This window comes from Odontesthes bonariensis, chromosome 23 (genome assembly GCF_027942865.1).
Source record: "Odontesthes bonariensis isolate fOdoBon6 chromosome 23, fOdoBon6.hap1, whole genome shotgun sequence".
Classification (NCBI taxonomy): Eukaryota; Metazoa; Chordata; class Actinopteri; order Atheriniformes; family Atherinopsidae; genus Odontesthes; species Odontesthes bonariensis.
The window spans coordinates 12951445-12964955 of record NC_134528.1 but is presented as its reverse complement, the minus strand read 5'-3'; the positions used below and the strand labels follow the sequence as shown (position 1 = coordinate 12964955).

Below are 13511 nucleotides of genomic sequence, written 5' to 3'. Positions count from 1 at the left end.
TAATGCGTCACAGCCCTGGGTGAAAAGGGGAGACAAAAAAGGGACGAAAATAGCGTCGAACCAGCGGGTTAATGTGCACCAATGGCCACAAAGTCACCCGTGGTCTCAGAGCAGTGCTGGAAAGTGCCACAGGTGACAGAAGGCATGAACACAGGGACACGAGAGTTTGAGCGTCCAAGAGTATGTGTCGCTAATAAGTGACAATAATCTCTGCAAGCAAAAACTTTGCCATGTAAGGACAGTGACAGAAACCTCTGCAAGGTGCAGAAATTCTACGCTTTCACCACGTCACTTCTAAGGAGATCATGAAACAGCATTGGATGCGGCTGAGCCGACGACAAGTTTAGGAAGCTGAAGAAAGACATCTTCGCCGATGAAGCAGCCAAGTTCATCTGCGCCTCTTCCTTTACGCACAGGCGAGGTGAGGACGGAGAGCATCACATCAATGTAGAAAAAACAGCAATGACTCATCCGAGGTGTTGAAAGATCGACAGAAGACGAGAGAAGCACAACTTCCAATTTGAACCGAAATTCATTTAAAGAAAAAGCACACCATGGATGGAGAAGGAGGGTCGTCCGGGCTGGCCAAATCAGCCGCCTTAAAACTGTCCGAGATGGGCGAAAGAACCAAGCAGCTAGGCACCGCGATGAGGGATCCTCACCAGCAAAGACGGATCATATTAGTGATTGTTTGCGTGGCTCTCCTGCTGGACAATATGCTCTACATGGTAATCGTGCCAATTATTCCAGACTATCTTGCTGATCTGGAGAATGAGCAGTCGGAGCACGTCCACGTAGTGATGCACCCCAACACTTCAGCAAACAGCACAAGTCAAAACAAAATCAACAAAGACGATTTAGATGTTCAGATAGGAGTACTTTTTGCATCCAAAGCCATCCTCCAGCTCTTAGTTAACCCGCTGTCGGGAACTTTCATTGACCGGGTCGGATATGATATCCCTCTTTTAATTGGACTCACTGTCATGTTCGTATCCACCTGCATATTTGCCTTTGGGGAGAACTACGCGACCCTCTTCGCGGCCAGAAGTTTGCAAGGTCTGGGGTCTGCTTTCGCGGACACATCTGGGATCGCGATGATAGCCGACAAATACACGGAGGAGGCAGAGAGGAGCCGGGCGCTCGGCATCGCTCTGGCGTTTATCTCTTTCGGGAGTCTGGTAGCGCCTCCCTTCGGGGGCGTCCTGTACGAGTTTGTGGGCAAAAAAGTGCCCTTCATCGTGCTCGCCTGCATTTGCCTGGCGGACGGCTTTCTGCTGCTGACGGTGATAAAGCCCTTCTCCAACAGGACTAGAGAGAACATGCCAGTTGGTACCCCCATATACAAACTCATGATCGACCCCTACATAGCTGTCGTGGCCGGGGCGCTGACAGTGGCCAACATCCCACTTGCCTTTCTAGAGCCCACCATAGCCAACTGGATGGAGACCACCATGCACTCCTCTCAGTGGGAAATGGGAATCACCTGGCTGCCTGCTTTCTTCCCTCATGTTCTCGGTGTGTATATAACTGTTAAATTGGCAGCACAGAATCCACATTTGCAGTGGTTCTACGGAGCTTTAGGTATGGTTATAATAGGCGCGAGCTCCTGCACGGTTCCTGCATGCAAAACTTTTGGCCAGCTTATCGCCCCGTTGTGTGGCATTTGTTTTGGGATTGCTCTGGTAGACACCGCCCTGCTGCCGACACTTGCCTTTTTAGTTGACATGCGTCATGTATCTGTGTACGGCAGCGTTTATGCGATAGCAGATATTTCCTATTCTGTTGCTTACGCTATGGGTCCTATAGTTGCCGGGCATATAGTGCACACTAGCGGTTTTGTACAACTTAATCTGGGTATGGGTCTCGTCAATGTGCTTTACGCACCAGCCCTGCTGCTGCTGCGCAACGTGTGGCAAATGAAACCGTCCCACTCAGAGAGAGATAACCTGTTAGACGAAGCACCGCAGGGACTTTACGACACGATTAAGATGGAGGAGAGGAGAGCTAAAAAGAAGGGCTACAGTTCGGCAGGGAATTGCCTGTCAGTTGATGAAAATGGGTTCGACCCTTTCAAAGCACAAAGGTCCGTGTCAGAGGAGTCGTCCGGTCCGGAGTTCACTTAGACCGGTCTGAGCGCCATCCGGAACCGCGTGGAGTTTTATAGCCTGGATGAGGCAGGCAAGTACTAAATAGTGATTTAAACTTTTATGTATGTACTGATGCGCAATATAAAGACCCAGTCACCAAAATCATGATTGTGTGACCCGTTTTCCAAGGTTGATTTTTGTCTTTTTTTTATTCACTGTGATTTCATTGTGTCTAACAAATCTATTTGGCGTTTATTATGGACGTATAACTGGAGTTTTTGTGAGAGATTTATAAGCAACTCTTGAATTTATGTGTGTATTACTGAGTGTTATGGAAATATATAAATAGATCAATGTGCGTACAAGATTATGTGGGACCAACTATAAGCAGCACATCCCCCCTTACACAAAATAGCCTATATTTTTAGTCTCTGAGGAAATTTTCTTTTTAACTTGCACATCAAAGGCCTCTGTTTCTTTCACTCTTTTTACGGGTTGTCTGAAATATCGTGAATTTATTTATTTTTTAACTGTGTGGGCCTGCTTGGTATCATTTTTCGTAGTTTGAAAGTAACTGTATCATAATAAATGAAATTGTACATATGTGGATATAGCACAATGTAAATTGTTTACGTGGATCTCTAAACGTGTGTGTGCGCGAGCGCCTGTTTGCGTGCAGGGGAACTTTTTGTCAAGACGTCGCCATTCAAGTCAGTCTCCTTAAAATGAACAAATATGTATTCATTTTAACAGTGGTGGTTTTAATAAATGTCTTTGGATCTGTGTGACAGTAGTGACTTTGTTTTCATTCCAAAGAAATGAGGAAAAAAGTAGAACGGAAGTTATTTCTTTGAGACGGTAAAGAGATTCAAGTTACGCATTTGGCTTCAAGAAGCAACACATACACCCCAGTGTATTTCCTTGTGTATGAACGACAAGAAACATAAATAAAAAATAATTACAGGTTACAAGTGTTTCACAGTCGGGAACATTAGTCACATTATGAAAACTAAAAAACAAGTCCAAGTAAGCCGACATAGTTTAGAAAGCAGCGGGGGGAAATGATTCATTGCTCACACAGGGGCATCCCATGTTGTCAAAAAACTGATTGAAACACTTTGTGGGGAGATAAACAGTCTAGCACCACATTTTGAATCTCTGTTAACCCACTGGAACCTGAATTACACACCGAAAACCCACGCTCAGCCCTTTTTTATATATAACAAATTACTTTCGGAAGTGGGCGGGAGGGGGGAAGTAAGCTGTCAGATAATATGTTCCGCGAATGGATTTCGATGGGAGGAGTTTCTTGCCTCAAGGGGGTAGGTAAACGCAAACACCTTCGGTATCTTTTCCAAGACGCACTTTAAATGTGGAGCTGCAGCCTTATGGCGAGGCGTGAGGACCGGGGAGCAGTCCAGCGCCCAAACGGAGCCTTACTCTAATGGGTTATCACGGCGTGGACGTGGAGAGAAATTTCGACACACTTCTCTGACCTCTACAGTTCTGCATCAATCAGGTGAGGCTTTTTAAATTCTTTCTCAGAAAGTAACAAATAAGATTTTGTGCGAATTTGAAAAGTTATCATCAAATGTGCTTCTTGGCCGTGGATCGAAAATTGACTCTGAGCTTACTACTTTTAAGTCCACTTTTCTTTAAAACAACTTCCATTCAATCATGATTTTTTTTTTTTCAAATCAAAATACATCTTTTTAAGTACTTTTTTTATTTATTTTTGAGGGCAAACAGTTTCAGATAGTTTAGGAATACATAAATGAGAGAAATTAAATGAGTTTTTTTAAAGATATATATATATATATCTTTTTGCAGTGGTGAGTGATAGGGCACAGCTGGAATTCAAGGAAAAGCAGCAAATTGCATTAGGCTACAAAGTGATGAAGAATAGATGCGCGCTGGCTGACTTTCAGACTGTAGCTGCATTTCTCAATGGGTCTAATTGTATTTACTACGTTTTTTTTCTTTGCTGTCCTCTTTTAAATGTCTGGCAATGCTTTAGCAGGAGCGGCTGAACTGAGACAGTCTCCACATTATTTCCCCTTCACCGGACTGGACTGCAAACATGCCAATCTTGGAGAAAGCCGCGGCAAACGACCAAGGCAGCCAAGTATGAAAACATATTACTTTATCACGTTCAAATTGTTTACTGCAAACACCGACCGGTGTCTCTGTCCGTGGGACTGAAATTGATAAAGTAGCACAGCTTTATTTCAGCACTGCGGACAGCGCCAGCTTCACTGACCTAACTGACCGCCAGGGGAATATTGCACCGTAGGCCGTTCATCTTTAACGTTGTAAAATCATGGTGTACGCTTCCCTGTGCAGTCATTTAATACGTCCACCCAGCTTATGATTGTTACTGGATTGTGATGACTGTAGTTTGATTGCTGAATAATTCAATTTGTTTAGTTAACACCGTATGAAAAGTTCGACAAACCAACTACTTCCGCAACTGCATTGAACTTATCAATATTAACATATTGGCTTATCAACAGCGCTCATTATGCAAATCATCCAACATCATACAGAAAAGATTATCAATTTGCATTTTCCAACAATATCCACAAGGAGGTGGAAATTATTCTAGAATAGGCCTTGAAGCGTTTAAGATTAAATATTAACTTGGTCTCTCACGATAAAAGAACTAAAAAAAAAAACATGTGAAGGAATTACTTCAAATTAACACTGAATCAGGGGAAATACATAAAAATGTTGAGCAGCTGCTGTCCTTCCATTTATCCTTTTGAGCATTAATCCCAGTTTGTTGTTTTTTTTATTAGGTGTTGCCAAAGGTCCCTGTGCCACCACTGAAACAAACCCTCGACACTTACTTGAGGTGCATCCAGCACCTGGTGAAGGAGGAGCAGTTTAAGAAGACTAAGGCCATTGTGGAGAAGTTTGGGTCTCCCGGAGGTGTTGGAGAAGTTCTGCAGCAGAAGCTTTTAGAGCGGAGAGACAAGACAACTAACTGGGTAATCTTATGGAACAGATAAACAGCACTGGTGCTCCTTATTGTGTGTGCATGAACTGGAAAAAGACAGGAAATAGAGTATGTCCTACACAGTTTTTACTTCATCAATAAAGATCTCTGTCATTACCTATAAACTATAAACATTTGTTCAAATATATATATACATATGTATGCTAATCTGGGTCTGAAAATTAACATTGTCTTAGTTTGTATGTTATAGAAGATAAAAATTTACCAAAAAAAAGTATAACATTGACAATAGTCGAAAAATGTGTTACACTTGATGATGAAGATTTATTGAGTCTTGACTGCTTCAATGTGCCCTCCAATGTCTGGGTGATTGGTCAGTCCAAAGCTCATCTTGCTCAGTGAAGTCTATCACACTCCCACTCCCACATTGCCTCTCCCTCACCTCTTTTTTCACTTGGCAGATGATACATTGTAAAAAAAAACACATTTTTACTCAGTTTTCCACAGGTCTCAACTCTGAAAGTAATAACATTGAGTCCTCTCACAAAGTATGTTTACATTCAGGTCTATGACTACTGGCTGGAGGACATGTACCTGAACAATAGGTTGGCCCTACCTGTCAACTCGAGTCCCGCCATGGTGTTCCCAAAGCAGGCATTCAGGGATCAAAAAGATGCCCTCGGGTATGTGCTGGACTTGTGGTTTTCGGTGGTGTTCAAATTTAAAATTGTTAAAAGTTGAGTTTTTGACTTTTCCCTCCACCGGTCAGTGGCTGCGAAGCACCAGAGTCCCCGATAAAGCTGTGTCGGGTGAAAAAAACAAATCATAGGAGAAGCTTGTGCCATATCCTTTCATCCTGAAAAAAAGAGCAACATGTTAAACATTATAAAAAAACATGATCTGCTGAAATCCATTTGCAGGACATAACATTAGCATGAAAAGTTTGAAGTTGTAAAAAAAATACAGTTTTGCTGTGATTATATTTACAGATAAAGGGGCACATTCATCTCGTGGAAGCATATATAGCATAAATAGAATGGAATACAAATTAAGCAAGTATTATTCCTTATGTACATACACCTCGTTTACTGTGCTTTCCTAATTAACATGATTTATATTTCTCCTCAAAACTGTCAGATAATCATAAAAAAGTCGCATCCCTTTCTAAGAATCCACCTTCTAGTTTTGCCTAAAATAAACTTTTTTTTAACACTTAAGGCTTTAAAAATCTCTCTCACAGTTGTTGAAACAGGAGCCTATGGAAATTATTTTTTGTCTTTTTTACTTGATTAAAAGTGCTCACTTTAACACACAGTTAACAAATTACAAGTACCACAAGGGAGTTGTAGGATCTCTATAACTGCTGTAGAATAAAACAACTACACATGCAGCACATTTCACAGAAAGATTCAAAATCTCAAAAGTTCAGCTTGTGAAATGCAAACTGCTGCAGGGGAGCAATTTCGTGAAGCTGATATGCACTAACTGAAAATAAAATTCACAGTATCAGTAACAACATAAAGCATACATCTCTTCAGCTGCTGACAGGGTTTATGCTTCTCAGCAGACAGAGGCGCAGATTAAGATCTGAATTACAGTCATTCCTATTATTAAATGAGTCACTAGACATTATACCGGTCCGTCCAGCTCTGTAACTCAGCATTAGCTTTTGTCAGCTCGGGCGCACAAACTGAATATTTCCAGAGCACCCCAAGCAGCTGGTAATCTACTGACACGGCCACTTATTAGATTGGGAGTGACAGGGCCAAACTCTCCGCAGAGACTGCTAGTCAAGCCTCATTTGTGGGTGCGGTGCTCTGCGGCTGCCTCCTTTGTATTGATCTGACTTTGGACGTAATAACGCCAAGACAAATGACATACAACATTCGACCTGACAGGGCGCTGTGTTTTCCCTATTTGCTCACACTGCCCACTCACACATACGGACCGGCTCTCTCTCACCAAGATAAACACACACAGCTCGCTCACTGTATCCTAGTAATTCACCGTGATTTGATTACTGTTAGTCTTTTGAGGGATGGGAGCATATCTAATTATGGTCATCGGCCAGTCTGCTTTGTATGTTCAGTGTCTCGCAGCAAACTCTCCACCATGTTTTTGAAATTTCATCCTTCTCACTCTTTTAAGATTTGCAGCTCGTCTCATCAGAGGGGTGTTGGAGTATAAGGCTCTCGTTGATGAGTAAGTTCAGTTCGTAATGGATTACCTGTCTCCCTGCAACGACTGTGAATTCACCTTTAAAACTCTGATAATGAGTCAGATAAAACGTGTGTAATGTCTCTCAGGCGAGCACTGCCAGTGGATTTCGCTCGTGGCCAGCTAGCAGGGACTCCACTGTGCATGGAGCAGTACTACCACCTCTTCACCTCCTACCGCTATCCAGGTTTAAAGACAGACATACTGAAGGTCCAAATGGATGCAGCCTCCTCAGCGCCGGAGCACATAATAGTGGCGTGCAAAAACCAGGTCAGCACACTGGTCTTTGATGAAACTTTTCACAGGCCTTCATGCCTCTATCTGAAGAGTGTGCTCTGTCCAGAGAATCTATGAGAGGATGAACAGATATTTTCATATTACGTTTAGTTTATCCGATGATGCTGATAAACTAGTTAGCTTTTTTTTTAATCATATTTATTCCTTAGATTATAAAGAAAATTACTATTCTAAACACCAAACATGGCTTGAAAACATGTCACTGTCTGTACTTTGAGAAAGAACACCTGTATCACGGTCCCATTTTGTTCATGGGGCAGACTAAACAATACGACTCCTATTAGAACTATTAGTGGTAGATCATTTGACAGTGTCGTTAACTGCATCATTTTACGTCCTGGTGGGATAAGAGATATAGACTGCAAGTAATAAGTTGAAGGCTAAAACACTGTGCCTTTATGAAACTGCCTAGAGTAGTGTTATCTCAAGATGTTTAAGTGTTTATTTGAATATTTAAATGGCCAGAATATCAAAGATGGACTGGCTTACCAGGAAGTACCTACCAGAAAATGTCAGAAGAGATATTGTTTAATGGCCACGTTGTATCTCATCTAGCAGGAGCTAGGAGATATAGAGTTCTCATCACTCATATTTCCAAGCTAACTCTCTCACAGCTACTTCGTGAGTTTTCACTGGAATGACTTTATGTGGGACATTTTAGAGAGTTGAAGCTCTGCTATAACAAGAATATTATGTAACTGGTGACCACATATATATATATATATATATATATATATATATATATATATATATATATATATATATATATATATATATATACTGTATATATATGAGCTACACCCTCATTGATTTGATTCTGGAGGAATCCCTAAACAGCAACTCCACTGACCCTCAAATGAATAAATAAATACATAGATAAAATGTAATGAAACAAAGGAAAACAAAATTTTGTGTAAAAAATCCAATAAAGTCACGGGACCGTGCAAAATCCATCACTTCAAGCCTCAATAATGATTATAGTCACTGTTATTCATTCATTAAGAAAAAAAATGTATTGAAGTTACTAAACCCTAAATATAATTTACTCATTTGTTGCTGAATTTTGGATGACAGGCATGTTAATATGAAATATTTTCTATCAGGATGAAAAATCTTACATTATCAGAGGATATCTTCATGTGTATTCACGGTCCTGAATAGAAATGTTGGTTCTTGTTGCATATGCAACTTTTTTCTGTAGAATTTGCTGAAACTTTTTTTCAATTGTATGAATATTTGGAAGATGCTACATTACCTCTTTTATCATTTGATCATTCAAATAAAATACCTTGATAGAATCACATATATGACTATGCTTAGCTCCAAAGGTCAAATTTCAAAAGATCTTATCTAAGAAGTATTTGGAATGGAGCTTGAAGATTTCGCATGGTCTCATGAACATAATAGAAGTCTTCAAACAGAATTTTAAAGCAAAAAACCATAATGTCAACAAGGAGGGGAAGGCAAAATTGATCTACTGACCTTGTTCAGTTACAGTTTTCTGGAACTTTTTGTGAGTTTTTTTGTTTGGTTTTCTTTGGTTTTCTTTAGTTTTTGGTTAAATACTGCACCTGCATCTGACTCCACAGCACAGAGCCAACCTAACTCTAATCTGTAGTCTGTGCCCATTTATGTCTCATTTCTCCCAAAGTACCCAAGTTATGATTTTCATCATTCAGACAAATGCATTAAACCTATACCGCCAACATCTGCAGGAGCTCTCATCTGGAAAGAATTCTGGGAGCTATCAGTCTGCTGCACATGTGGGTCCATCCCCATGGAGATGGAAGGAGTTAACTTAATTACTTCTAATTAAATGTGGAACTTTGTATATGAGCTTTCCTTGAGACGCATGTTTAACTACAAGCAGAAGAGAAGCCATATTGTTGGCATAAATAGGCTGTATTTGGTCCTTGTCATTATTGCTAATGTTCTTATCATGTCAGCTGATTAAATACTGAACAACATGGGCTCAGTTAACAAGCACTAATGCTGAGGATACAATTCAACATATCGCCTACAAAGGTCATGTCATATGTCTTTCAGGTGACGTGATCACTGAAACCTATTTTTCTCACTAGTTTTTCGTGTTGGATGTAGTCGCAAACAGCAAGCAACTCAATGAGATGGAGATTTTCCACCAACTGGAGAAAATCATGAAAATGTCAGAAAACACTAAAGAAAGACACCCTCCTTTTGGTAACTTGACATCAGACGGGAGAACAGAATGGGCTCAAGCTAGAGAGGCATTAACAAAAGGTTTCTCAGCACAACTTTATTACAAATCAATAAAAAAATAGATTTTATAAGCAATTTTCGGACAAGTGAATTTTCCTCCCTTCTTCTATCCAAGATTCGACCAACCGGGACTCTTTGGCACTGATTGAGAATTGTGTTTGTGTGGTGTGTCTGGATGAGCCCTGCGGCTTGCAGCCCAGTGATACCAACAGGGCCCTGATGATGCTACATGGTGGAGGCCGTGAGAAGAATGGAGCAAATCGCTGGTATGACAAGTCAATGCAGGTAGGATCTTATTCCAGGCTCTTCAGTTGTCCATGAATGTAAAGTTTGAGTAATTACCTCATCCATTTTTGCTCAGTTTGTTGTAGGGATGGACGGGATATGTGGGGTGGTGTGTGACCATTCACCATTCGAGGGAATAGTTTTGGTGCAGTGCTCTGAATACCTGATCAAATACGTGTAAGTTGGCGCATTGCAGCAAGAATATTGTCATCTTAATGAATGCCTCGGAGGCTTTGAAGTGCAGGAAACAAAAGGGTTGTTATTGTGAACAGAACAGGGAGTCCCTCCAAGGCAGTTAGGTCCTCCAGCATGAGGGATCTTCCTCATCCAAGAAGGCTGCTCTGGAAATGTAACCCTCATATCCAAGGACTCTTAGAGGCATCTGGAGAAAGACTCCAGAGGCAAGACCAACACAAACAAATCCATAAATCCAACTATGTTTACAAATAATTACAAGTATGCACAAAGATATTTCACATAACTTTTCTGTTTTCTCCTTCAGACTGGTGAATAATCTTGACATGGATGTATGCAGATTTACAGCTTATGGGAAAGAATTTATCAAAAAACAGAAGATGAGTCCAGATGCTTTTATACAAGTCGCGTTACAACTTGCATTTTACAAGTAAATTATGTGTACAGCATATATTAAAATCAAATATTTCTTTCACCGAAATGTCATGCCGTTCATACATCCTTTCAAATCGTGCCTGTCAGATGCAGAGGGAGGCTTGTGTCCACTTACGAGAGTGCGTCAATACGTCGTTTCCAAGAGGGTCGGGTAGATAACATTCGCTCAGCCACTGCCGAGAGCTTGGCCTTTGCGAAGTCCATGGCGGATGAGAGAGCAGCTTTCAGTGTGAGTCATTTTTCTCACTTTCACCCAATTACTAACCTCCCACATAGCTGTTTATCCCTAAATGAAACAGGTGCAACAAGCCAGCTTGACTTGCCAAACCTAGTCTCTCAGTTCAAAGAGATGATCTCCCTGCAGATCTAATGGATCTATGAAGAACGTGTCTTTGTCTACAACACTATAAATGCATTCTTTTTGCTTTTTCTTTATATCATTTCTACCTCTCCAACAGGATTCAGAAAAAATGAAACGACTGAGAGATGCCATTAATGCCCAGACTAATTACACAATCGCAGTAAGTATTTCAAACTATTTTTAGAGACATGTTCATTTTATAGAAAGAATTTGTAGATGTAAATTTAAGAATACTTAATCGACTTAGATCCCAAAATGGGTCCAGAAAAACCTAAGAAAGCAGAATTACGGAATTTCTTCTTGTTAAAAGCTGGCGCCTACATTATCCACAGTGATACCTGACAATAAAAAGCTTGTCAGAGATCAGGCTGCATCATGTTAGGACTAGTCTGGTAAATTCTTGCTCACTCCTAAGATGCAATATGACATACTCATTGATGAGTTTTCGTTTTATCTTGTTCATTTTTCTGACTAAATGAAAGAATATTGATTATTAACTAAAAGTTTGTTCTTCAGGCTATTACAGGAATGGCAATAGACAATCACCTCCTTGGGCTTCTAAGGATTTCTAAGGAGCTCAAAATGGAGAAGCCAGAGATCTTCTGTGATGAGACATATGTGTCCAGTAACCATTTCATCCTCTCTACCAGTCAGGTACCATGAGCTCTTACTCTATTTAAATCATATTCTCATTTTAAACTGTTGTTTTAAATTTAGTGGTCATGGTTGACAATGGAAATAACAATAGGTGAATATCATTCAGATCATCATAAAAAACATCAACTCATCTGAAAGCACCTGAAAGAAAGCCTGCTAATATTGTGATTTGTGCTATTTTTACTTTTTTGTGTTCATCATTGAGCTCAAACCAATTAGCAGTTTATTGACAGCACAGTTATATTAAGGACTGAGGAGTGTAGTCAATATAGAAACAGAAGAACAGAGAGTCACTAAACTTAGCTGTAACGGTTTTAACAACAGGTCAGTTTTTAAAAGTGCAACAATCTAAAAGAAAAGTTGAGAAAATGCACACAACCAATTAAAGATACTTAGTTTTTGCTGGTGTTTGGGATTCTATCTGAGGGCTCAGTGTTTGTTGCAACAGTCTTTTTAATTTGAGACTCAGCCAGAATCAACTGCCTCAGCAATAATTTTATCCAGTACAGACCTGTATCGTCTGTCTCTTTCTTGGCAGCACACACACTCAAACTAATTGCTGTTTTTTTTCTTTATTTCCTTTTCAAGCAGCCACATACATAAGCGTAATGAAGAGGGCTTACTACACTATACTATCACAGGACCTGACAGTTGCAATTGTTTGTCGAAGAAGCAATGGTGTAGCTTCAGAATGACTTTCAGTTTTCCTTTAGTTTTCTTGGAAAAGAGCAAAGAGCATCGAGTACTCTATCATAACACTATCTGTCAGCACGCACTTCCCCACAAATGACACACTTTACATCGGTGATACTGAAACAGCAGCTACAAGAACTCATATATTTCTTGAAATACAAAAGGGAAGTTAATCAGATCATCTTACTCAAATTCTGGACAGCTCTATTGCTGTTCTAATCTAGTCTATGTGGCTTTGTCTCCAGGTTCCTACTACAGTGGAAATGTTCTGCTGCTACGGGCCAGTGGTGCCCAACGGCTACGGCGCCTGTTACAACCCCCAGTCAGACCACATCATCTTCTGTGTGTCGAGTTTTTGGGAGAACACAGAGACGAGCTCGGCCGTTTTCGTCAAAGCCCTGAACGAGGGCCTGCTGGAAATCAGGGACCTGTGCAATAGAAGTGGCGCTGCGGCTACCAAACCGGCCGGCAGCGGCCAGGGAGCCAGCCAGCCTCTCAGATCAGGGAAATAAGCCATACTGAGAGAACACACTAACGCTGCTCCGCTCAATATGACTAGATTTAGACTCAGTTGAGATGCCTTTATGTCTTGCTTGTGCAATAGTATTACTTTAACAACAAAATACAAAGCCTTAAAGTTAATGTGTAAGTATATGTAGTATGTAAATATGAAGAGATATAAATGAAAACAGGAAAATAAGTTTTCTTCTGTGCGGACAACAGAATGATTTTAGGTCCAACATTGACCCTGGTAGACTGACGTTAAATGGTCTGCTGCCTTTAGGAAACTGAAGCCATGTCCTATTTGTAGCACTGATCTGAGGGTCAATTCCTCAGTCAGAAAGTGATTCAACTGAATGATCCCAATATATACGTAGAGTAGGGACGTACTATACATGAAAGAAAAAAATATATAATATATTTGAGTGACTTATAGCAATTGTGACTTCCTATAAATGTGACTCTGCCAACCTCACTCCTTGTGCCATTTTGTCAACACTGTGAGATCCATTTAAATGTGCTTAATTATATTTATATTTTCAAATAATCTATTCTATTGTATTGACACTGTGAGGTTGCCAAAGAG

The 13511-nt window shown here is 40.5% G+C and overlaps 2 protein-coding genes across 2 annotated transcripts; both read left to right on the top strand.

Annotated features, from left to right (window-relative positions):
* The first annotated feature begins 418 nt into the window (after positions 1-418).
* Positions 419-2762, top strand: slc18a3b (solute carrier family 18 member 3b). The gene has a single exon (XM_075457825.1). The coding sequence runs from the start codon at positions 555-557 to the stop codon at positions 2121-2123; it is 1569 nt and encodes a 522-aa protein (XP_075313940.1). The 5' UTR covers positions 419-554; the 3' UTR covers positions 2124-2762.
* A 1405-nt stretch (positions 2763-4167) lies between these two features.
* On the top strand, positions 4168-12936 carry chatb (choline O-acetyltransferase b). Its single transcript, XM_075457708.1, has 14 exons — positions 4168-4212; positions 4886-5077; positions 5611-5729; positions 7195-7248; positions 7353-7533; positions 9642-9819; positions 9914-10083; positions 10160-10260; positions 10356-10484; positions 10586-10708; positions 10801-10942; positions 11172-11234; positions 11591-11728; positions 12670-12936. The coding sequence occupies exons 1-14, from the start codon at positions 4168-4170 to the stop codon at positions 12934-12936; spliced, it is 1902 nt and encodes a 633-aa protein (XP_075313823.1).
* Positions 12937-13511: the final 575 nt, after the last annotated feature.